Source organism: Rhinatrema bivittatum, chromosome 1 (assembly GCF_901001135.1).
Source record: "Rhinatrema bivittatum chromosome 1, aRhiBiv1.1, whole genome shotgun sequence".
Lineage (NCBI taxonomy): Eukaryota > Metazoa > Chordata > Amphibia > Gymnophiona > Rhinatrematidae > Rhinatrema > Rhinatrema bivittatum.
Genome location: NC_042615.1, coordinates 118,353,961 through 118,380,079, shown reverse-complemented (window position 1 = coordinate 118,380,079; position 26,119 = coordinate 118,353,961). Strand labels below are relative to the sequence as shown.

The following is a 26,119-nucleotide window of genomic DNA, read 5'->3' as shown; positions in this document are numbered from 1 at the left end:
CAATGGAAGACAGATGGCCAGCAAAGAACTGATCTGTATCACCACATAGTGCTTCATGTCCCAGACAATGGATTTCACTGCATCTATGCCTGCAATCCTGCACCCCATCTCAATGGGGCTGCACCACCTCCTTCATCTGCTTTTATACCCATACTACCTGAGCACCATGACTATGCTTCTTTCAACACCCAGGGGAAAACTGCTGGGTGAGTCACAGCATAATACAATTTGTTGCCTCCCTGGATTTGCCACCTCGTGAGGCAGTATATGTTGTACAACACTTGTGCCAGCCCTACATTTATTAACGTTAAGTTGTGTTTTGGATGAATTACACTTACCGTTTTTAGAGGGTTTGATGACAAATCAAGTATCTCTAAAGCTGTCTTGTTCAGAAAATACAATTCCTCATTTTCTAAATGAGTTATCTTATTATTAGCCAATAAAAGCTTCTGCAGATTTTGCAACTGTGGCTGGGATCCTAATTTCATAGTTGTCAAAACATTGTGAGATATATCCAATATAGTCAAATTCTGAAAAACATAATTTACATGATAAAAAAGAAGCAGATTTACAGAAAGTTACACAAATTCAATTAATTTATTTTAGATAAATTACAAAAAAATGGCTTTGATGTGTGGTAAAATGGCTTGAAAAATAATAACATACATACACAACTCAGATGTACTCGGCAAGTTATTATGCCCATACTTATTTTATTATACAAACTTTAAACATGCTTTTTATTATAACAGTACTTACTAGACCACAATGCCTACTTACATCTAAAAACTTCCCCCCTACCATACATACATTACCCTTCATTCACATCACTCATACCTCTCATACAAAACTCTCATTAAAATACTCAAATACATATTATCCAACACTTCCTATTGTTGATGTTACTGTTTCGTTGCTTTCATATTATACTGATAACCAATATTACTGTTATGTATTCATCTGTTTGTTACAAATGATGACTCACACATTAACTGCATTGCCTTCATATTATACAATGAATTGATATTTCAATTATATGTGCATCCGACAAGAGCCTTGTTTCACCCTGAAAGACAGGGCTTCTTCAGGGATCTGCAATGCTAGATGGAAACCAATGTCTGTTACTGAGATATGAAAATATGAGGATAGACCTCTGATGGTTGAAATATGAAGACACAGCATTGCAGATCCCTGAAGAAGCCCTGTTTTTCAGGGTGAAACGAGGCTCTCGTCGGATGCACATATAATTGAAATATCTATTAATTGTATAATATGGATGAGGTGCAATCCAAAATAATTCCAGATTTCTTGCACAAGACCTTCCAGTATTGGGCCATGAACAAAATTCCCTGATTAGAGAGGATATGCAGGAGAAACCTGTGCAGATAGAAGATATGTTGGATGAAAAGTTTAGCCAGTCCTCATCTGGGGCCACCAAAAGTGTTGCACAATTAATTCCAAAGCCCAGGCAATAATGGGGTGACCAGCCAGGAGGGCGGCATGAGCCCACTGGAGAAATTTCGACCATAGGTGCCGAGGCACTACGATTTTCCCAGGAGGGACTGTGATTTTCCCAGGAGGGACTGTGTGGCAGCAACCACAATCTTTGCAGGGTTAATGAAAAGTGATGAAGATTCCAGGGAGCTCCTGGTATCAAAGGATTGTGAGAGAGCATCCACAAATTGAAGTCAAACCAAATAAAAAACAATGACCAGCAGGCTTGCCAGGGGGTTCAGCTTCTGTGCTTGTGCTAGGTGCTTTAGGTTCTTGTGATCCATATAGATAGATACTGGATATTTCCTTCCAATAGGTATCACTATTCTTCCAAGGCTAGCTTGACTGCTAGTAGCTCATGATCACTGATGGTATAATTCTTCTCCACTGGAGAGCATTTCCTTGAAAAAATAGGAGCAGGTCACAAGAGTACCAATATGGTTATGTTGTAGGAGGACACGCCTACTCTTAGTGTAGACACAATTACCTCCAAGATGATGTTGGTGTTTGAGGTAGTTGTGGGTGGATCCTTGGGCCAGTGGCAGATGACCATGCCCCCAGGGGAAGATCCCGAGAGGGACCACCGGTCAGGCTCAGAGTATGGAGACAGACACACACCAGTTCTTTTATTAAAGAGTATATTGAACCACCAGAGGTGGCAGTAGTGAGCTGGAAGTGCCCGGCAGGGCTGTAGTCCCTTAGGTACTGGAACAGCGATCCTGGATAACTGAGCTGTAGAGAAACTGAATATAGTGAGTAGGCAGGGTATGCAGAGTTCAGGAACAGAACCTTGATGGTAACACTCACACAATAGTCTCTAGAAGTAGTTCAGGTGTTGGAATGAGTTAGGCCCTCGAGGAGCGAGTACCTGGTTCCAGGGAAAGCTTTGAGAGAGAGATGGTAACTCACTGGTGTAGTAGGCAGCGATGACTTCCAGGCAGAATAAGTATTCAGCAACCAGTCCGGGAATATGGGCCCTCGAGGAGCAAGTACCGGTTCCTGACTGTGACCTGAAAAACAGAGAGAGCGAGGCCCCCGAGGAGCGGGTACCCCTGGTAAGTCCGAGGAGGCAGAGCAGCTTAGGTAGAGTAACCCCTTCCTTGTAATCCAACTCCTTGGTAACTCGATAGTTAGCGATTTCTGAGATCTTATATATCCGGTACGGATGACGTCATCTCAGGGGGATGCCCCTGAGGTTTGCGCCACTGCTGGTACATCAGTCGGGGCCGCGCATGCGCCCTTAGGCTCTTGTGAATCATGGCGGATGGCAGCGTCGAACCGCTCCGGGGATGCCGGCAGGAGTCAGCAGAATGACACCGCGGCAGCCAACCTTCCACTTGAGCAAGAGGGAGTCGCCAAGGAGAGCGGAATGGAGATGTCGAGCAGCGACGGTCGCAACAGTACCCCCCTTCAAAGGGCAATTTCCTCTTTGGGTACCAGACTTGGATCTTGAAGGCTGCGCGAGGTGGAACTGATGAAGCATCTCCTTGTCCAGGATATAGGCTTGAGGCTCCCAAGATCTTCTTTGGGGCTGAAACCTTCCACTTCAGAAGGTAAAAGCATATCTCTCTACGAACATCCAGAACCTCTTCGACTTGAATCTAAGTTGTCTTCTGCATTGCTGACAAGTGGATCTTGAGGTTGGAAGAAAATTCGCTAAGTATGTCACCCGGTTATAAATCAAGGTCCAAGACAGGGGTGACATACTTGTGTAAGAGATTACAACTCCATGATATTTGGCATGTACTACACCCTGACGTACGAGAATATTCTCATGTATCTAGAGCCCAAGGTACGATGTCTAGAATAGACTGTGTTCTCCTAGCTGAAAGTTTATTTGCTAGAATGGAGGGGGCGGATATGGGCACTATAGTGATAGCTGACCATGTGCCAGTATGGGTAGACATCTGATTTTCCTCTGACCGGGTAACCCAAAAGCACTGGAGAATTATGCAGACAAACATTTTCATCAGTTTTTGTGACGGAAATGGGAAGAATATGCCACCAATAATAAGCAACACTGTGGAGACCCTACACTATTCTGGGAAACAAGCAAGGTAGTCCTCAGAGGTGATATTATCGCCTACAATATTAATAAGAATAAGAAGTTAAACAATGCTATTTTAACCCTAGAATCTCAATTACAACAAGCAGAGAACCCATCATCTTTCCACAAAGCTTCTTATTGGGCTTGCTTTAATCTCCTAAATGCTCATCTCCACATGCGGACTCAAAAAGTGTTGAGGGCGTCAAGAGCATTTTTTCTTCTGATATGGTAATAAATCGGGGAAACTTTTAGTATGCCTGGTGGCCACGAAAAGGAAAAAAACTTTCATTAGTGGGCTGAAAAATTCAGGGGGAACTCATGTTACGAAAACTTCAGAGATGTGTGAAACTCTATGTTTATTTTATGAATCGCTTTATAGGGAGGATAGAGCAGGAAACAGTGCAGATTAGGCGTTCTTTTTTCAGGATTTAAACCTGCCACAATTGTCCGGGTCCCAGCTTGAGTTTTTAAACAAGCCAATAACTGAAGTGGAACTTCAAGGTGTAATTAGAGCCAGTAAGAATAATAAGTCACCCGAGCCAGATGGATTCACAGCAGAAAATTATAAGATTTTATGTTCCCAATTAGCGGGTCCCCTAACTTCATTTTTTAATAATGCGTGTGTTTCAGCACATTTCCCCCAAACCTTTAATAAAGCTTATATTACAGTGTTGCCTACACCTGGGAAGGATCCACTTCAGGCCGATCTCTCTGTTAAATTGCGATCTAAAACTCTATGCGCAGATACTGGCCCTTCGTTTGTGTTGCATTCGTGCCTGTTCTTGCCCTCGCTCCACCCTCTCTACCTTAGTTGCAACTCCCTTCGGGTCTGATGGACAGATGCTGCCGCGGTTTCTCCTCGCCATTCTTCCTGGAATCCCCGGGCTGGCCTGACGCTGCGGATCCGCCATGTTCCTGATGACGTAACGGTGCGCGCGCGCTCCAGAGTTTGTACCGGCAAGGGCGCGAACCTCGAGGGCGTCCCCCCGTAGTGACGTCATCTGCTTCCAACTTGAAAGGTCTTTGCTTGCAACTACGAATCGAGTTAGCAAGGGGAATTATTTCTCCGCTGCTCTGCCTCTACGAACTTATCAAGGGGTACCCACTCCTCGGGGGCCCCACTCTCTCTTCTTGATTTCAGATTGCTATGACGGGATCCGGTACTCGCTCCTCGAGGGCCTATCTCCGAAGACTCCCTTCTGTCTAAGATGTTATCGCAGGTACGGAGATCGTGAGTCATTATTGCAGATTGAAGATAGGAACCGGTACTCGCTCCACGAGGGCCCATGTTCCTAAAACCTTTTTCAACTCTCTTCTATCTCAGAAGCTATCGCATACCTAGATCTGGTACACTACTATTTCAGATTGCAGATAGGAACCGGTACTCGCTCCACGAGGGCCTATGTTCCTAAAACCCTCCAAAGACTCTCTTCTATTTCAGAAGCCATCTCATATACAGATATTGTGAGTACTCATTCCAGACTGCATATAGGAACCAGTACTCGCCTACGGCTCCTGTTCCTGAACATACTGAAGACTCTGTTGCATAGAGGCCATTACGGATATCTACAATTGTTAGTGTATCATCTACTACTGGTTATGTATCCAGCATACCCTGTCTACTCACTACCTATAGTCTCTCTCTACAGCTCAGCACCCCAGAGACCGCAATTCCAGTATCAGAGGAACCTCAGCCCTGCCGGGCACATCAGCTCACTACTACCACCTCTGGTAGTTCTACTTCTTGTCTAATAAAGAACTATCTGTGTTTGTCTCCATACTCCAGCCTAGCCGGTGGTCCCTCTCAGGACATCCTCCTGGGGGCGCTGTCATCTGCCATCGGCCCAGGGATTCACCAATTTACATTAGTGTTCATTCCTTACACTACTAGAGCAGTATTATACAGACTGTGGGAAGCCAACCCATTAAAGATCATTAATTCCGCCTACGGAGTATTACAATTGTTAGCTCCTCTTCTTTGGCAGAGTGATCCATATCTGGTTGCCAACTCCCTAGTGGACTTATACAGATCGCTAAATCCTAGTAGCAGATTGACAACAGATTGCTAACTCCTCCCTCTCCTGGAGGAGATTTATAACAGTTTGGGAGCGGTTTTACCGTCTTTAATATCCCTCTATCAAGCCGGGTTTGTTAAGTCTAGAAATGCTGGAGCACATGTCATTCGCCTACTCTTGGTGATTGAAACATCACGACGCCAGAATATATTATTAATGGTGGTGGTATTCGATTCTGAAAAGGTCTTCGACTGTGTATCATGGGACTATATGTTTTCGGTTTTGGGCAGATATGGGTTTTCTGGTTGAATAATAATGGCTATAGCCATCCTTTACCAGAGCCCTGAATCACACATTTTGGCAATTCCCATCCAGAGAGGGGTGTGCCAGGGGTGTCCACTATCCCCCATTCACTATATATTATCCTTGGACCAGTTACTTCGGAAATTGGCTGAATCACAGGTAGTGCGATGGTTTTCATATAAACATACTTGTTTTAAAGTGGCTGCTTTTGCAGACGATATGTTATTGTTTTTGAGCAATCCAGTCACGCCGTTGCCTCATGTTCTTCATATACAACAATTATTTGGCTGTTTTGCCAGGTTGAAGATTAACACTGACAAGTCTGAGGCCCTGGACATAATTGGGAACTTAAAACAATCCTGGCTTGGTGTTTTTCCCTTAAAATGGATACAGACACTTTTAAAATACCTGGGAATATATATTCCAGCAGATCCACCCACCTTATATGGTCTAAAAATCACCCCATTAAAAAAGAAACTTCTTAAAAACTTACCATCGTGGTGTAACCTACCCCTTTCCCTTTCCGGGAAGATACTGTTACTGAAAATGATGGAAACTTCAAGATGGTTGTATGTTTTTAACATGCTTAAAGAAAAAAGATGTCTTTGATATAAATAAAGAATTGAAGAAGTATCTATGGGGTGGTAAAAAGGTGCAAATTTCATTAGCAATTCTGATGAGACCCAAAAAGGAAGGTGGATTAAATTGCCCGAATCTGGAGGCTTATAACCAGGCGAGCTTGCTGAGGCATATATATATTTATTTATTTAGATTCTTTTAATATACCGATGCTCAAGACGAAGGTCTTATCATACTAGTGTACAGCGTAACCAGGGGTAACCAATTAAATAGAAGATAAAGTTACAATGAACAGGGATTTACAGTACTGGAGAATTGAGAGCGAAAGATATTAGTTTAACATAACATAATTCTAACAAGCGAAACGTACGTAACAATCGACGTATATATGTGACTGGATCTTTGATACTGAGTTTTGTTCTCCCTTAGAATACTATAAACATTGGTTGGCACCTTATGCTCCCGGTGCTGTGTTACAAACCAAGGCAGCATTGCTCCCAAAGCATATAAGTAATAGTGTGGTCATTCGTCCCTTTTGTAAGGTGTGGAAAAACAATATGTCACTCTCTAAAGGTGTCATCACACTCCACAGTCTATTTACCTCTTTGGGGGTGCCCTTTATTTATGCCGGATATGAATCAGGCTATATTTCAAAACTGGAATGAACTGGGATTCAAATCCATCTCTCAGTTCCTCAATAAAGAAACAATGCCGATCCATGTTTTAAGTTTCCAGGAACTTAAAGAACAATATTCACTCCTTAACAAGGACTTCTATGGATATTTGCAATTGCTTCATTTCATACTTGAAGATCAGAAATTGAATCCTACATTTTTCCAATCTCTCAACATTCATCAATTGTTGCAGGGACCAGACGGCAAGCATTTTCATGTTCTCAATACTACAAAGCACTCTTGGATTTATCTCCATCTCAAGATCTCTCCCTACTATTAACAAAATGGAATAAACAATTCCCCAATCTGGTGTCATTGATAGATATGCAATACTGCTTCCAAAGAATACCTAGTATGGTGGAGAATGCTGCTCTCCAGGATAAGCAGTTTAAATGTCTACAACAAGCATATTACTCTCAACAACGTGCCTACCATATGGGGGTGGTCTCTGTCAAACTATGCATTCGTTGCTCTCACCTGACTCCTGATTTCTTTCACTGCTTCTGGTTATGTCCTACTTTGCAGCAGTTTTGGAGCTCTTTACAATCTATAGTAAACAAACTCTGGAACAAGTCAGTACCTCTGGACCCACATATTTGGCTCTTCGAAACTAGGTTGGACCCATATATTTGGCTCTTTGAAACTAGGTTGGTCATCGAAGAGTCGCAATTGTGGTTGAGGTACAAAATTGTACTTATAGCTAAAGCTGCTATCTTGACTCAGTGGACAGGGCAGAATCCTACCCTCCTGGGATTATGGAAGAATCATTTTCATAAGCTATTACGTATGGAATATTTGACTGTGAAACAGAGATCGGATACACATTATGATCAGATGAAGTCAATATGGGAGGTCTATGTTCAGATGCTTCCTCGGGAAGTAAAAGCATATATACAACTTTAAGGCCCTCTCTATTTTTTCATCTCTTCTCAGACCACAGAGAAGGGACGTTTACCTCTACAGGAGAATGGGCGGCAAATAAACGTGGACCGAATACAGCACAGGGAGGGAATTTACCCATCTCCGTGATACCCTATTCAGGGTGGGGACAGGAACTTTACGGGCCAATTGACAATTATCCCTGTGTATGTACTCTGTTGGGCGCTTAAAGTTCTTGATATGAATATAATGCTACTATGGGTGCATACCCACAAATACTGTGTTTGCATACAGAACTATAGTGACTGCAATGCCTGGGCCTTTACCACAATATATATTTTATTCCTTTTTGCTACGACTCTCTAGGTATGAGTAGTACCAATAAGGTTACCTATACCAGTGTTCCATTGTCTAGGTGGGGGGGGGGGGGGGGGGGGGGGTAAACAGGGCGAGGAAAAGGGGTTCGGGAAGGAGGACATAAGGGGAAAGATAGATTTGCACCACTACAGGAGGTGTGACTCCTCTGTTCCCTTCCTTAACCTCAAGGAGTATAAAGAAACTATTGGACACAACAAAAGGAGAACATTAACAGTATTCAGGAATGTTTGCTTTATTACCCTACTCATATTTTATTTACGACTACAAGACGTGTAGTGATATTGGTTTCATTTGACATTTACAAATTATGGGGTTAAAATATGTGTTACATGCGCTTGCAATAATAGCATTGACTATGAGATGAATATGGTTTGTTTACAAATTGCAAGAAAGCTGTATGTAATTACATTGATACGCTGTTAATAAAAATATTCACACAAAAAAAACAACTCTGCATAATTTTATGTCATCTGCAATTTTGATCACCTCACTCATCGTAACCCTTTCCAGATCATTTATAAATATATTAAAAAACACCGGTCCAAGTACAGATCCCTGAAAAATTCGACTGTTCACCTTTTTTCCACTGTGACCATTTAAACCTACTCAGTTTCCTGTCTTTTAACAAGTTTGCAATTCACAAAAGGACATCGCCTCCTATCCCATGACTTTTTATTCGAGGGACTTTGTCGAACATATTCTGAAAATCCAAATACACCACATCTACTGGTTCACCTTTGTCTACATGTTTATTCACCCCTTCAAAACGTTTAGGAGGATGTCTGTGGTTGGTAGATCCAAGATGGCTTCTTAAGGAGAGGACCGCTGAGAGGAGCTCCTCATTTTTTGTTTAATACTTCATTCCTGTAATAGAATGCCTCATACTAAGAGAAAGGGGAAGGTAAGGCTGGTTTCCGCACTCACCGCCTTACCAAGCCCCCTTCAACCGACGATTGAGGGCTTCTTCGGCGCGGCATCCAATTCGACCCCAGAGAGGAGGTCTGCGGAGGCGCCGGGTGCGGAGCACACCCAGACGCCTTTGGACATATTGACATCGCTTAGTCCTGGGGCGCCCGACACTCCCTCTCCCCCTACCCACGGAGCGACCTTAGAACAGGCCTGGACTATGCGGCCGAAGGGGCAGGCAGGAGGACAGGCGGATGCGGCTGTTTCCGGGTCTGAAGCCATTGGAGCAGTCGTGCTTGTAGACGCTCAAGGAGAGCGGATTGAACAACAGGGACCCGCCGCGCAGGTAGTGGCGGACGAGAGCACCGCTGCGAGGGCCATCGGTGGGGGAGAGGAACCGGTGGAGGAAATTCTAAGAATTTCGGAGGTCTGCCGGAGTCAGGAGGTAAGCTCTGACCTCAGCTTCAAATTATCAAGACCACAAGTAATTACACTAGATATTGTATGGAATGCCCTAGTTGCTTTGGAGAAGGCAATTTCAACTCTAACTGTGGCAGTAACAAATTTACAACAAAAAGATAGTGAAATTAAACCTGTTTTGGACATTCACGAGAAGAAAGTTAAAGAAATTGAAGAGAATGTAACTAAAATCCAGGAAGTTCAAGTAAAGTTAATACAAAGTGAGGCAAGTACTTTGAGAAAGCTGGAAGATTTAGAAAATTCTCAAAGATATTTAAATCTCAGGATACTAAATTTTCCTTCTATAAAATATGTATCATTACGAGATCTCTTTAAAAAATACTTGATGGAAGTTCTTTTATTTCCAACTGAGGCTATACCACCTATATCAAGTATTTATTTTATAAAGAAAACAACTGAATTACCTCAGCAGGAACAGAATCCCTCTATTAATATAGAGGTTGATTTGACCGAACTTCTTGAATCTTCTACAGTGGAACAGCTAGAGTTTCGTGGAACTGTAATGTGAACTTTTGTTTTTTCTGGGGATCGAGATTCAGTTTTAAAGTGTTTTCTCCGTAATAGGGAAAAATTGTTTTTTGCTGAAAAAATTAGAATCTACCCGGACATTGCAAAAAGCACGCAACTACGTAGAAAACAAATGCTATAGATGTGCCAAGAAGCCAGGCAATTGGGAGCAAAAATAATTAGATACCCTTGCAAATGTCTAATGTATATTAATAACAATAGATATGTGTATTATGATCCTTCACATTTGCGTTCTTTTATAGATAATTTTGGAGCTGAGAGAGCTGAATCCTAAAGAGTATGGGCAGAAATGAATATGTGCACCTCTCCTTTGTGATTTCTTATAATTTGGATGTTGGTTATAATGCTCCTTTATAATTTCTTGGATCTCCCCTTTACATTCCTTAATAATTTTACTTAATGATTATAGAAGTGTGTGTTGAAATCCTTTTGGTATAATATTTAATGTCATATGTTTTTCTTGAGATTTAGGATGGATATATATGTGTAAAGTTTGATGTAAAAATCCTGAAACTCTTGTTAATTATTGAAAAATGTAATAAACATTAAATTGCAAAAAAAAAAAAAAAAAACGTTTAGGAGATTTTTTAGCAAGACTTTCCTTGGGTAAATCCATGCTGGCTGTGTCCCATTAAAACACGTCTATCTAAATGTTTTGTGATTTTATTCTTTTTAACAGTCTCCACAATTTTTCCCGGCACTGAAGTCAAGCTCACTGGTCTATAGTTTCCCAGATCACCCCTGGTTATATTGGCCACCTTCCAGTCTTCAGGTACAATGGATGATTTAATGATAGGTTACAAATTTTGAAATAGGCCTGAAATTGCATTGTTTAGTTCTTTCAGAACCCTGGGGTGTATAACATCCAGTCCAAGTATTTTACTACTTTTCAGTTTGTCAATCTGGCCTACCACATCTTCCAGGTTCATCATGATTTGGTTCAGTTCATCTAAATCATCACCCTTGAAAACCATATCTAGAACAGATATCTCCCAACATCCTTTTCAGTAAAAACCAGCATAGAATTTGCTTAGTCTTTCCGTAATGATTTATTTTCCCTAAGTGCCCCTTTAACCCCTCGATCATCTAAAGGTCCAACCGATTCCCTCACAGGCTTTTATGGCCAATGTCTTTTCAAATTCTCTCTAAGCCTGTCTTATCAATGTCTTACATTTAACTCGCCAATGCTTATGCTTTATCCTAATTTCTTCTGATAAATCCTTCTTCCAATTTTTGAATGAAGTTCATTTAGATAAAATAGCCTCTTTCACCTCACTTTTTAGCCATGCTGGCAACTGTTTGACCTTCCTTACACCTTTCTTAATGCATGGAATACATCTGGTCTGTGCTTCTAGGACAGTATTTTTTTTAACAATGTCTACCTGCTGCACACTCTTAACCTTTGTAGCTGCCCCTTTCAGTTTTTTTTTTTAAACTATTTTCTCATTTTATCAAAATTTCCCTTTTGAAAATTTAGTGATGGATTTACTTACTGTCCCCCTTCCAGTCATTAATTCAAATTTGATCATATTATGATCTCTATTGCCAAGCGGCCCCACCACTGTTACCTCTCTCAACAAATCCTGCGCTCCACTGAGAATTAGATCTAAAATTTCTCCCTTTCTCATCAGTTTCTGAACCAATCGCTCCATAAAACTGTCATTTATTCCATCTAGGAATTTTATCTCTCTAGCATGTCCTGATGTTTCACTTACCCAGTCAATAAAAAACTGATCAATGATAAAGCAGAGATACCTCAAACCCCACAAGAAAACAAATGCAACAAATTAGCACACTATTTCTCAGACAAAATCATAAAATTCAGAGCTAAGATTCCGATCCTAACTAAACAGGGAATCAAAATGCAAAAAAGAGATGTGAAACAATTCTGCACATTTGATGAGGTATCACAAACAGAAGTAGAATCCATGATAAAAAGGTTGAACCCTGCACCACATAAAATCGACACCATTTCCACCACAGACATAAAAAAACTAGCTGATATAACCTCCTACACACTAACCAAAATAATTAACTCATCACTCAGTGAGGGAGTAATGCCAGACTCACTGAAAAATGCAATAATCAAACCAGTTCTGAAAAAAAGAAACAGTGACCCAAACGTCTTAAGTAACTATAGACCTGTTTCAAACTTGTCTATGCTCGCAAAATTAATAGAAAAAGCAGTACTAAAACAATTAGAACATCTAGACAACAATAACATACTCTACCCATCACAACATGGCTTCAGAAAACACTATAGTACCAAAACATTACTAATCTCTTTAACAGATAATGTACTACGCGGATTTGATAACGGAAAACACTACATCTTGATACTACTAGATCTATCCACAGCATTTGACACAGTAAACCATAACATACTATTAAAAAGACTGGATGAAACTGGATTACAAAAGAAAACAATTGAATGGTTCACATCCTATCGTTCAAATAGATCATACCAAGTACAGATAAAAAACACAATATCAGACAAGATCGACCTAAAAACAGGAGTCCCCCAGGGCTCAGCACTCTCAGCGACTCTATTTAACATTTACATGCTCCCCCTCTGCCACCTACTGGCAGAGCTAGGTATCATACACTACATATATGCTGACGACATTCAACTAATTCTACCAGTCGAGGAATCTATTGAAAAAACATTGAACTTTGCAATGTTGTATCTAGACATAATAAAACAACTATTAAACCAAATGGAACTAGTAATTAACATAGAAAAAACAGAATTCATACACCTTGAACGGAAAAACATAGTAAAAATTCAAAATCCCATCAAACTTGAAAATGATAAATCAATGGAGTTAACTGATAAAGCTAGAAACCTAGGAGTAATTATAGACACAGAACTCAGCCTTAAGCAACACATGTCAATAAAAGTAAGAGAAGGCTATGCCAAACTAATGGTACTTAGAAGACTAAAACCCTTGTTAACTCAAGAACACTTTCGTACAGTACTACAAGCACTAATATTTGCTAGCACAGACTACTGTAACACACTTTTACTAAGATTACCATATACCACAATCAGGCCACTGTAAATACTACAGAACTCAGCTGCCAGAATACTTACTGGAAAAGGCAGGAGAGATCATATCACCCAAACACTTGCGGATTTACACTGGCTCCCAATAGAACAAAGAGTGCAATTCAAAACACTATGCACAATTCATAAACTAATAAATGATGAAAATGCTGACTGGCTAAACACTGCACTACGATTACATGTCCCTCAAAGGAATCTCAGGTCGGCCAATAAAGCACTGCTAACCATACCCTCAGTCAAAACAGCAAAGTTGACCCAAGTTAGAGAGAGAGCACTATCTTTGGCAGGACCATTATTATGGAACACATTACCACTTGAACTAAGACTAATGAAAGAATTAAAACTCTTCAAAAAAAGCCTAAAAACTTGGCTTTTCAAAAAAGCATTTCATAGTGAAGGCGCTGAATAACAACAAATGAACACAGCTGAAAGTCACCTATATATATAAAAATACAAATTGATTATTTTACTCATAATTAAATATTAAATTAAAAACAGTATACACATATTTGATTATCCCAACAATCATATAAATGGCAACCCCAACCCACTTCTCAATTAGAGTATATTACCGAACTATGTAACCGTAAAATATTGGCACACTATGGATAACTTATAAACCAAACCTATTTCGTGCCTAAATGTAAACCGTTGTGATGGTACCTTACTAAACGACGGTATAGAAAAGTTTTTTAATAAATAAATAAATACATAAATAAATATTGGGGTACTTGAAATCTCCCATTATTATTGAGCTACCAATTTGGTTAGCTTCCCTAATTTCTCTTAGCATTTCACTGTCTGTCTCAAAATTTTGACCAGGTGGATGGTAGTATACTCCTATCGCTATACACTTCTCCAACACACAAGGGATTTCTACCCATAAAGGTTCAATTATGTATTTAGTCTCATACAGGATCTTTATCCTGTGGACTCTATGCCATCCTGGACATAATGCGCCACCCTGTCATCAAGTTGCTCCTCTCTATCATTGCGATATAATTTGTACCCTGGTATAACACTATCCCATTGGTTATCCTCTTTGCACCATGTCTCTGAGATGCCAATTAAGTCTATGTCATCATTCACTGCTATACATCCTAACTCTCCTATCTTACTTCTTAAGACTTCTGGCATTAGCATACAAACATTTCAAAGTGTATTTTTTGTTTGTATTAACATAAGAACATGCCATACTGGGTCAGACCAAGGGTCCATCAAGCCCAGCATCCTGTTTCCAACAATGGCCAATCCAGACAAATCAGACTCTCATAGACATATCAAACTCTCAGACCTCTAAACTCCCATGGCATACTGAAGATCAGACAGTCATTGCTTGGTCACTGCTGGAGGTAGCATACTTGAATGTGAGATTTAGGAAGAAAAGGCATGAAAGATATTAATTACTTTAGAAAAAGAACATATCTTTCAAACAAATGATTAGCTGGTGGCATAGGAAAATGAGAAATACTATGACATTCTGCTTTTCAGTTGATAGGAATAAATTGGAATCTTTCAGCTCAGGTAAGTTTTTAATTTGGCACTTGGACTACTTTTCTTATTATTGGAACCTCTCTGTTGGGATGCCCTAACTCTAATGCTTCATTGTCTGCTTTCCCCTTTGATTTATTTTAAAAGCTGCTCGATTTCCTTTTTAAAAGTTAGCATCAGCAGGCTGGTTCCACCCTGTTTAAGATGGAGCCCATCCCTTCGGAAAAGACTCTCCCTTCCCCAAAAGGTTCCCCAGATCCTTACAAAACTGAATCCCTCTTCCTTGAACCATACCTGAAATCTTTTGATTTCCAGTCCCTTGAGCTTGTCATGGATTAGTGGGGCAGCACCAAATTTCTTCATACACACAAACAACCCAGGCAGGCTCCCATTCTCTCTCTCTCTCTCTCTCACACACACACATACGACGCAGGGGGGAGAGAGGTGGGATGCTTGTGGCGGGAGTATAGAAACCCTATATATAGAGAACCTCCGAACCCAAAACAATATCGATTGCCAGCACTGAATCCTACCACTGAAAAGGCAACACTGCAAATATTACACCGGGCCCTAAAACACCAAAGCACCTCTTATTAGGAAAACAGAACACGCCAGGCTGCTATAGAATCCTACACAGAAGCTACATGCTAGCAGAATATCTCACCTTGTCACACATGCAGAACACACACAGACCCTAACCAGATACACAATAAAGAGACCACAAAGTATAAATAAAAATATGCAGATACAAATTAAACTGGAAACCACTATAAGCCAGACTCTGCATGCAGTGCAATAATGGAAAAATAGAATTGCCATTCCTCATAAAACAAACAATAAAGTAATTCCCATGCATGCTCTCTATCTCTCACACCCACACCCACACACACACATTCATACATGCTCTCATTTTTTTATACATATATATTCTTGCTCTTTTACCTTACTCTCACACACACAACTCACATGCTCTACTTCATACATGGCCTCGCTACCTCACACCACCTATACTCACTTTCTCTTACATACCCTCTTCTCTTACATGCTCTATTATTCACAAACACTCTCTGACTCACATCGGGTCTCTCCCTCTCTTCTTTGATTGTTGACAGAAGCCCTGAGGGCCTGTTCCACTTTTCAGTTGCTAGTGGGATAAGATAAACTAGGGATGACTTTGAGGGGTGGGGAGCCCAGGGTAAATCTGCCAAAAAGGGACCCGTTACCCAAGATTGAAGGACAAGAGAGGTTCCATTCCTCAAGACAGAGATTCTACTCTGCACTCCCCCAAAAGACTCTATGAACTTTTTCCCTTCTCCCAAGACAACTCATGCAGCCTCCCCCCATCACTCCCTCAAGTAGTCTCTCCACAGTCTATGCCCCCCCCTAAAATACCACACAAAGCCCTTTCCCTTCCAAGATTCTATTAACAAGCACTCTCCTCTCCCAGGCACCAAGACCTCATGAAACACTTCCTCCTCTCTCCCTAACCCTCCCAGACACATTGTTGATGGTGACAGTCATCTCTTCTCGTCTCCCATTGATTCCGCTGCACCTTGTGAGAAGATACAAATAAACCGCACGGCCACCTTCTCTGTTCCAGCAGATGCATGCTGATGATGCTTCCCACCAACATGCAGCAGATGCTGCTTGGGGCTATTGAAGTCCTTCCTGCAGTGCAAGGAGGACCGCTAAAGCATGGATTCGGCGCAATTGCCTCAATTTACTACTCCTCCACAATGTTCCCTCTAAGGATTATGATGCTATCAGCAAAACTTTTTGGTTTTATTACCCCATGAGCACTACTTTCTTTGATGCAAAAAAGTCTATCAATTTTATGTTCACATCAACCCAATCCTTAGAAGAAACATTGGTGGCAGCGTACACACATACTTTCTCACATACACACAACCAACACACTTGTATATTCATTCTCATACTCCTTCTCATGTAAAACAGCAGTAACCTTATCTATGACACGGCAGCAATACAAATATTATGCCATGCCCTAGAACACTAATATACCACCTACTGGAGTTAACAGAACCAGCCATACTGCTACATAGCCCTTCAGAAATATTACATGCCACCAGAAATACTGCACGGCAGTTATACCTGCAGAACACCTGCAGAACACAGACAGACCCTTGCAGACAAAAATAAAATGGAAAGCCCAAAAGAACAAAATACAAATATATAATGCACATTCCTGAAGGTAACATATTCCAATTACTAAAAATTCAAAAACATTTTTTTTACCTTTGCTGTCTGATCTTATTTTTCTAATCAGTTGGTTCCAGGCTTTTATCTCCATGCTCCCTTTTTTGTCTTTTCCCAATTCCTTTTACTTGGTTTCTTTTTTCTTTCTGTTTCTTTTCTCTTCATCTGTCTTATTCTTTTCCTCCCTCAAACACATATTCAGATACTCATTCTCACACGCTATCTCTCTCTTACACACACACACACTCAGGCTCTTATTCTCACATTCTGTCCTTCTCTCACATACTGTCTCACACACACGGCTCTCTCTTTCACATGCTGACACACACATACCGCTCTCACTTTCACATGCTGTCTCTCTCACACACATACAGATTCTCACTCTCATTTGCTGTCTCACACACTGCTCTCTCTTTCACATGCTATCTCACACACACCTCTCACTTTCACATACTGTCTCTCTCACACATACACGGGCTTTCACTTTCACATGCTCTCTCACACAAACACACACACTCTCACACACTCAGAGGGTCTTACATGCTCTCTGTCTCTCACAACATACAGGCTCATCCCCACACACATTCTCTCAACTCACTCCACACACACTCTACAGGGCCTCAACCTCTGGACCTCCTCTTCGTGGGTCACCGCAGTATGGGCTCCACGGTGGCTCTGATGTTTTTGGGCCGCCGCAAAATGGGATCTGAGGTGACCCTGCCACAGACTCTATTCCTCTTTCTTCCTGCCTATGTGACTGGCAATACTTTTCTTCCAGGGCCACATGGGTAGGAAGGAGAAGGAGCACCTGGAGGTCTGGGAGTTTCTTGTTTTCTTCGGGCCATGGTCGATAACATCGACCACGGCCCTGCTGATCTTCCTACATGGGGGGGGGGGGGAGGGAATAAAAGTCGTATGTGGCTTCGCACGCGCGCAGATTAGAGGGTAGTGCTCCATATTCTCCACCCCCCCCCACCCCCCAAGGATGATCCTGGTCTCTGCTGGCAGTCAGTTTCTTCTTTTTGGCCACTGGCATATGGAGTTCTGTCGTGAGGGTGGGGGCCTCCCAATGACATTCTCCTCTTAGTTGTCATCTGGGCCAGACTGCCCCCTCGCCCCTCCCTTGGTATGCCATGATAATCAATTCAGGGGCATAATAACCGTTCCTTCTTCCCAACGAAAAATAATCCAGCCCCTGCAGGTGAAGAAGGGAGGGAATGAAACCTCAGTCTAAATTTTCTCTAATGGATTTTGTTATAGACTGTTTCAGGAGCAGAAAGCAGATATACTTTGCCTCTGGATGGAGCCTTGCTCGGAATCAGGTCTACTGTACAATCTTAGGAGTGATGAGGAGGTAGGCCCTTGGCTTGCTGTTTACTAAAAGCATCAGCAAATTCGGTACACTGCAGTGGCAGGCCTTAAGTGCTGTAACAACTGATCGAGCTGCAGATACCACAAGTGAGACTTTGGTGAGGCAATGCTCATGATAACTAGGACCCCATTTGGCAATTTGCAACATGGCCCAGTCAATGCAGGGCTGATGTAACATGAACCATGGCAGGCCCAGGATAATTGCATTGATTACTTTAGGCAGAATATAAAGGCTAATTTGTTCTCCATGCAAGATCCCTTTTTGCATGGTCAGTGGTACTGTGACTCTTGTGATCTGTCCAGGTAAGGGTTCCCCATAAATGGAAGAGATTGAGAGCAGTGTCCAAGGGAACTGTGGGTATGTGGTAATGTGGGACCAGAGGCCCATGGATAAAGCTGCCTCCAGCTCTGGTGTCCAGAAAGGCAAGTGTATCAACAAGAATGTCCCCAAAGGACAAATGCACTGGAACCAATAGTTGTGGAGAGAAGCAAGAATGACCTACGGTGGTCTTTCCCACCCTTGAGTTTCCCAACTTGTTCAGGCAGTGACTTGCAATATATCCTGGTACAGTGCAGTATAAGTAGAGGTTAAGCTTACGGCACCTTTACTTTTCTTCTGCCGACAGCTTTAACTTAACATAAGAACATAAGATATGCCATACTGGGTCAGACTAAGGGTCCATCAAGCCCAGAATCCTGTTTCCAGCAGTGGCCAATCCAAGTCACAAGTACCTGGCAAGTACCCAAACATTAGATAAATCACAAGATACTATTGCTTATTTATTATCATAATAGTAGTTTATGGAATTTTCCTCTAGGAACTCATCCAAACCTTTTTTAAAACTAGTTACACCAATTGCTGCTGAGTGAGAAAGAATTGTCTTCGATTTGTTTTAAACGACTTACTTGCATGGCTTCTGCTGGTGCAGATCCTGACTCTGGCGGCAAGCAGACAGTTGTATGATGCCAGAAATTTAACCCAAGATGAACAGGGTGATGAGCCGAACCTCTCTCCTTGGCCCATTCCTGTAACTTCAGATCCCGTTGTATGGCTAGGCTAATCAGGCCCTCCAAAGTATCCGGTACATCTTGGGCAGCCAGATCATCTTTAATGTTCTCTGAGAGTTCTTGTTGGAAAATCGCAACCAGGCTGTCATTGTCTCACTGAAGTTCAGAGGCCATAGTGTGAAAATGCATTGAATATTCTCCAACAGACTGGGAGCCTTGTCTAATATGTAGGAAAAATTTGTCGAAACTCACACAGACAGCGTGCCAGATCCCCTAAAAAAGGATCATCTCTTTCCTAAAGTGGTGAGGTCCAAGTGAGTGTGGTACTGGACAGAAAAGAAAGAATATAAGTCACTTTGACTTGGTCTGTCAGAAACAAAGATGCCTGCAACTCGAATTGCATTCAACATTGGTTGAGAAAACTTCTACAACTTAGGGGATCCCCATCATACATCGGAGGCAGAGTGGAGGCAAGTGGAGTGTGGGCATGGTTGGCCACAAGACAGGTGCCAAGGGGTTATCTGGAGGAGGCTGGACTGCAATGCCTTGAAAATATCTGGCCATGGTGTTTAACTGATCTTGCTGCTGTTGGAGCTGGAGTGCTAGGTCAGCAATGGCAGAGGCAGAAGTTGAGTCTGCCAAGCTTATGGCCTCAGCAAACTGTGATGGATAGCAGGTGTGTGATCCCTTAGTGCTGCGGCATAGTTGACACAACCTCAAGGGTGAACCTCCGAGGTCTACCCCAGCAGCTGGCAAATGCATCCTGTATCGGAACAAATGCATCCTGTATCGGAGCTTCACCTTTACCAGCCACCTCTCTGCAGGTTGAGCCCTTAGGTTCTGGTGGCTGGCAGGACTCAGGTGGTCCCCAGGTCAGGGGTAAGAACTACAGTCCAGAAACACACAAGGGACAGTGCAAGGCTAGACAAGGCAAGGCTGGAAGGCAGGACTGGAAGACTAGGCAAGGCTGGACACAGGAATCAGAAACACTAGCAACACACATTGCTAGGCAGGAGACCCATTGCTGAAGCATCAGTTGTTCCTCGGAAGGCACCTCACATAGAGGCGCCTGTGATGTCATCAGAGGGTGTTGCAGGGAGTTTTCCACCATAGGACTTTTGGGTTTGAGAAGTGCGTGTGCATGGCTATGGAACATCAGTTCATGGCATCATGGAGGCAGAGGAGGCTCTGAAACTGGCGGTATTCTCGCCACTCTAAGGCTGGGCATTGGGACTGCATGGAAGAACAGGATGATGTGAAAGGCTGACTCCAGCAGCGTTCCTACTCTGCCAAGATTGAGCTGAATCGGGAGTGAGTGCTGCGGCCTGTGGGGCCTACCTGAGGGCCACAAATCCTATCACATGGCTAAATTGAATTTACACATGTAACACACAGTTTAAAGTATAAATACTTTTGAAAATCAGACTCGTAGTATTAAAAGAAATAAAATGAAATAACATACAATGTAATACAATTAAAAAATTTAAAAAAATCATTATAGCAAAAATAAAATGAGAAGCAATAACCAATCTCAGTTATTAAAAGCTTGAGGAAAAAACAGCACCTTCAAATCTTTTCTAAGTTTAAGATAATTAGACTCCTGCTTTACGGCCCAAAGTAAAAGGGCTATATAAGAGTATGTAGTCTCCAATCTAAAGACAGCTGGAGAAGGTACTATCTCAAGCTGCGAAGAACAAAGCAACCATGAAGGAATGTAGGTCTTACAAGTACCCAGATAAACTTCTTTTAAGGCATTTAAATAATAATACTAGTATTTAAAATGAACTCAGAATAAAATAGACCACCAATGTAACTTCTTGAATAGTGAAGAAACATGACTGAATTTCTTTTTGCTGAACAACAATTTGGCTGTGGTATTTTGAATCAATTGAATGCATTTAAATGCCATTATAGTACATCCCAGGAATAGAACGAGTTACAGTAATCAATGCAGCTCAAAATCATTGCATGTACTACTCTCTCTAAATCGCTTTTTGATAATAAAGATCTAATACACCATAAATAATGAAGATAAAAGAATGAAGACCTCACTAATGCTGATATTTGCCTTTCCATCAAAAGTTTAGTATCCAATTTAACACCTAGAGTAGAGACTTCCTCTTTGGGCTTAATCTTAAATCATATTTAAAATATTATACTCTTTATTTATGTTCCAGTTAAAACTATTATTTCTTTATTTAGTACTATGTTAAATTGTCAAACAGTTATACTGTTCCATATGTTCTACGGTTCCATGTAAAGCTCCGCTCTCTGTTGAGCAGTTATTCGTTTTATGTAAACCGGAGTGATTTGTAGTCCCTTCAAGAACTTCGGTATATAAAAATTAAAAATAAATAAATAAATAAATAAATCTCAACATCTGCTAACATAGAGAACTTCTTCAAAAGATGATTCAGGCAGCTTATAGTAACCCCAGAGCCTCTGATTTAGCTGGACTGACTTGTAGTTTGTGATGAGGTAACCAATCCAGTAGAGAATGGAGACATTCCTTCAGTACGGAGCAGTTTCCTGAGTTGCCTTTATTAAAATAAGCACTAACTGTATATTATCGGCATAAAAATACAGACTAAAGCCAAAACTCTGAATAAGAGTGGCTAATGGAGCCAAATACAGGGTAAAAAGTGAAGGAGCCAAACTGGAGCCCTGGGGAACTCCATAGATCAACTTTCTGACAGAGGACTCAGATGAGTCCTAGGTCACTCAGTAAGCATGTTTCAGAGAGGAATGAGTCAAACCATTTCAGCACTGCAGCCTCACAACCAATATCATAAAGATGCTGCAAACGTAAAGATTGATTCAATTAATCAAAGGCAGCAGACATATCTAAAAAAATAATGAATGCCTCTTTGCACTATTGCTCTTATGTTTGATTTAATTTTTCATGGCCAAGAGAGATGTCTCTGTGCTGAAACCATGATGGAAACTTGACTGTCTAGGGTGAAAAATATTCATTTATTTAGAAAGTCAATGAGTTGATTAAAAACTACTTTTCTTAAAACTATAGAGATAAAAGGCAAGTATGAAACAGGCATAGAAGGATTTGGGTCAGAAGGGTCTTGTCACTGCTTCTTCCAGAGATGCTGAAACTGGGCTTGCTTCAAGGCTGGGGGTGCATAGCTTTGATCTAAAGTAGCATTAATAATGAAGAAACAGAAACTTAGCTAAGCCAAGTTCTGTGCATATTTAAATATTTACATTATCTCGGACCAACAGTCTTACAGCATTTCACAAACATGGCAGTTCCAATTCTTCATGTTTGTGAAATGCTGTGAAACTGTTGGTCCGAGATAATGTAAATTCTTGAATATGATCCCTGAGGCAGGCAGTCTGATGCCAAAATATCACCAGGGTCGGGTAATGTGCATATAAGGAAAATCTGCAAATCGATAAGTATCATTTAAAGGGAAGTTATATGGACATGGATATGTTTTAATGGAGAAATTACTTACCTGATAATTTCTTTTTCCTTAGTGTAGACCAGTGGTTCTCAACCCTGTCCTGGGGACCCCACAGCCAGTCGGGTTTTCAAGATATCCACAATGAATATGCATGAGAGAACATTTGCATGCACTGCCTCCATAGCATGCAAATTTTCTCTCATGCATATTCATTGTGGATATCTTGAAAACCCGACTGGCTGTGGGGTCCCCAGGACAGGGTTGAGAACCACTGGTGTAGACAGATTGACTCAGGACCAATGGGTATAGTGTACTCCTGATAGCAGCTGAGAGATGGAGTTAGATTTCAAGCTGACGTCAGCCTACATATACCCATGCAGGAAGCTTAGCTCTTCAGTATTCTCCTCGAAAAGCAATTGTGGATATATGTGAGTTTTAATAACTTGATTAACTTGGTTAACTTGATTAACTTGATTAACTAGGACTGGTTCAACTGATTTCTAATTGGAGACCGCCAGTGCACTCAACCGAGAAATGCCGACACCCGGCAACTATGAGTGTCTTGAACTAGGGGTAATACCTGGCTTACCCATGCTTGTCTTGTTCTCGGGGATTGTCACCCGAGGTTTCCTGAGTTTGGGGCAGCCGTGGCCGGGTTGCTGAGTCCATCTGTCTACACTTCGGCAAACAAAATTATCAGGTAAATAATTTCTCCATTTCCTAGTGTGTAGCAGATGGACTCAGGACCAATGGGATGTACAAAAGCCACTCCTGAACCGGGTGGGAGGCTGCCCGTGGCCCACTTAGTACTGCCCTTGCAAATGATGTGTCCTCCCGGGCCTGGACATCCAGGCGGTAGAACCTGGAGAAGGTATGCATAGAGGACCACGTCGCCAGCCAACAGATCTCGGCAGGTGACAGCATCTTGGTTTCTGCCCAGGACACTGCCTGGGCCCTTGTAGAATGGGCCTTGATTTGTAGAGGCGGAGGCTTCCCTGCCTCTGCGTAGGCCACCTTGATTACTTCTTTGATTCAACGGGCTATGGTTGCCCACGAGGCCACTTCTCCTTATTTCTTCCAGCTGTGAAGGACGAGTAGGTGGTCCATCTTTCATATGGATTCTGATCTTTCCAGGTATCGGACTAGGAGTCTGCCAATGTTTAGGTGGCGAAGACGGCGTGAGTCTTCCGAGTCCTTATGTTCTTCTGGGGATGGTAGAGATATGGTTTGGTTTAGATAAAATTGAGAAACCAGCTTCGGAACCACCTGTGCGTAGTTGTATGGATCTCAGTGTGAACCTGAGAAACGGTTCTCGACAGGATAGGGCTTGAAGCTTGGAGATGCGACGGGCTGAACATATTGCCACTAGGAATGCAATCTTCAAGGTCAGTTGCCATAATGACCGCGAGTAGGTCTGAAGGAAGCTCCTGCTAGGACGTCTAGTACTAGATGGAGATTCACTAGGGGCACCGGCCACTTTAAGGGTGGTCGGATTTGTTTGACCCCACTCAGGAAGCGGGAAACATCTGGATGGGTTGATAGACTGATGCCGTTCTCTTTGGCTCTGAAACAGGCCAGTGCGGCCACCTGAACTTTGAGAGAGTTGAGAGACAATCCGTCCTGCAGAAATTCCAGGATCATGGGGATTTTGACTGTCCGCGGAAGGATCTTGCGGTCCTCGCACCAGGCTTCGAATATTCTCCATATTCATATGTAAGCTAGAGACGTGGAAAACTTGCATGCTCACTGCCTTAGAGTATCTGCTCTTCTTCAGGCGAGTCCTCTCAATGGCCAGACTGTAAGAGAGAATCAGGTTGGGTCTTCGTGGAGGATCGGTCCTTGCCAGAGAAGGTCACTGTGTGGAGGTAGGCAGAGAGGGTTCCCTGCAAGAAGTCTTCGCATGTCTGCATACCATGGCCTTCTTGACCAGTCCGGGGTGACTAGAAGTACTAGCCCCCTGTGGTGTTCTATCTTGCGGATGATCCCGCCCAGTAGTGGCATGGGGGAAAGGCATACAGCAGGACTTCCTTTTGCCAGGTCTGTATGAGGTTGTCGATTCCCCGGGATTGCAGTTCTCGTCTGTGGCTGAAGAAATTGGGAACTTGGGCATTGCACCGGGTTGCCAGGAGATCCATGGCTGGGGTTCCCGAGCGGTTTACTATCAACTGGAAAGCTGTGGTCGACAGCGTCCATTCCCCTGGGTCTAGGCTCTCTCTGCTGAGGCAGTCCGCAGTGACGTTGTCTTTTCCCATGATGTGGGTGGCTGAGATCCCTTGCAGGTTTGCTTCCGCCCATGCCATTAGGGGATCTATATCCAGGGACACCTGTTGGCTTCTGGTTCCTCCCTGGCGGTTGATGTAGGCAACTGTTGTGGCGTTGTCCGACATGACTGTGAAAGATTCGCCCTGGAGTCTGTGACTGAATTGCAAACCGGCAAGCCTGACAGCTCGAGCTTCCAGTCGGTTTATGTTCCATCCCAACTCTTCCTTGTCTCATTGCCCCTGGGCCGTCATTTCCTGGCAGTGGGCTCCCCACCCTCGCAGGCTCGCATCCGTGGTGAGCAAGATCCAGGTCGGTGGGGATAGTCATTGGAGCTGGGTCCGAACGTCTGCTGGTAGCTGGAGGCGAATGGAATAGTTCTGGGACATTGGGTTCCATTGTGACAGTAGGGAACGTTGTAGTGGGCGCATGTGGGCCCTTGCCCATGGGACGACTTTTAGGGTTGATGTCATGAGACCGAGAATTTGGAGGTAGTCCCATACCTGGGGCGAGCATAGTTCAACAGTTTTCGTAATTGGTCCATCAGTTTCCTTCTCCTTGTAGGAGGAAGAACTACCCTGTCATGTTTGGTGTCAAACCGGACTCCCAGGTACTCTAGCGATTGGGAGGGCTGCAGGCAGCTCTTGGCTGTGTTGACGACCTCTGGAGATTTTGCCTTGATCAGCCAATCGTCCAGATACGGATTTAAGAGGATTCCGTCTTTCCTCAGTGTCGCTGCCACTACCACCATGATTTTGGTGAATGTCTGAGGAGCAGTAGCTAGTCCGAAGGATAGTACCCAGAACTGGTAATGATGGTCCAGTATCGCAAAGCGTAGGAAGCGCTGATGGGCGAGGTGGTCCGGGATGTGGAGATAGGCTTTGGATAGATCCAGCGAAGTCAGAAATTCTCCCAGTTGTACTGCCCTTATGACTATGCGCAGGGTTTCCATGCAGAAGTGTGGTACTCTCAGGTAGCGAGTGACAGTCTTGAGGTCCAGGATG

The 26,119-nt window shown here is 42.6% G+C and overlaps 1 protein-coding gene across 1 annotated transcript in view; it reads right to left on the bottom strand.

Moving 5' to 3' along the window:
* Positions 1–26,119, bottom strand: part of TLR3 (toll like receptor 3) — a 71,205-nt gene that overhangs the window by 7,052 nt on the left and 38,034 nt on the right. Inside the window, exon 4 of the mRNA XM_029586939.1 lies at positions 339–530. Within this exon, the coding sequence (XP_029442799.1) occupies positions 339–530 (192 nt within the window). The remainder of the gene's footprint in view (positions 1–338; positions 531–26,119) is intronic.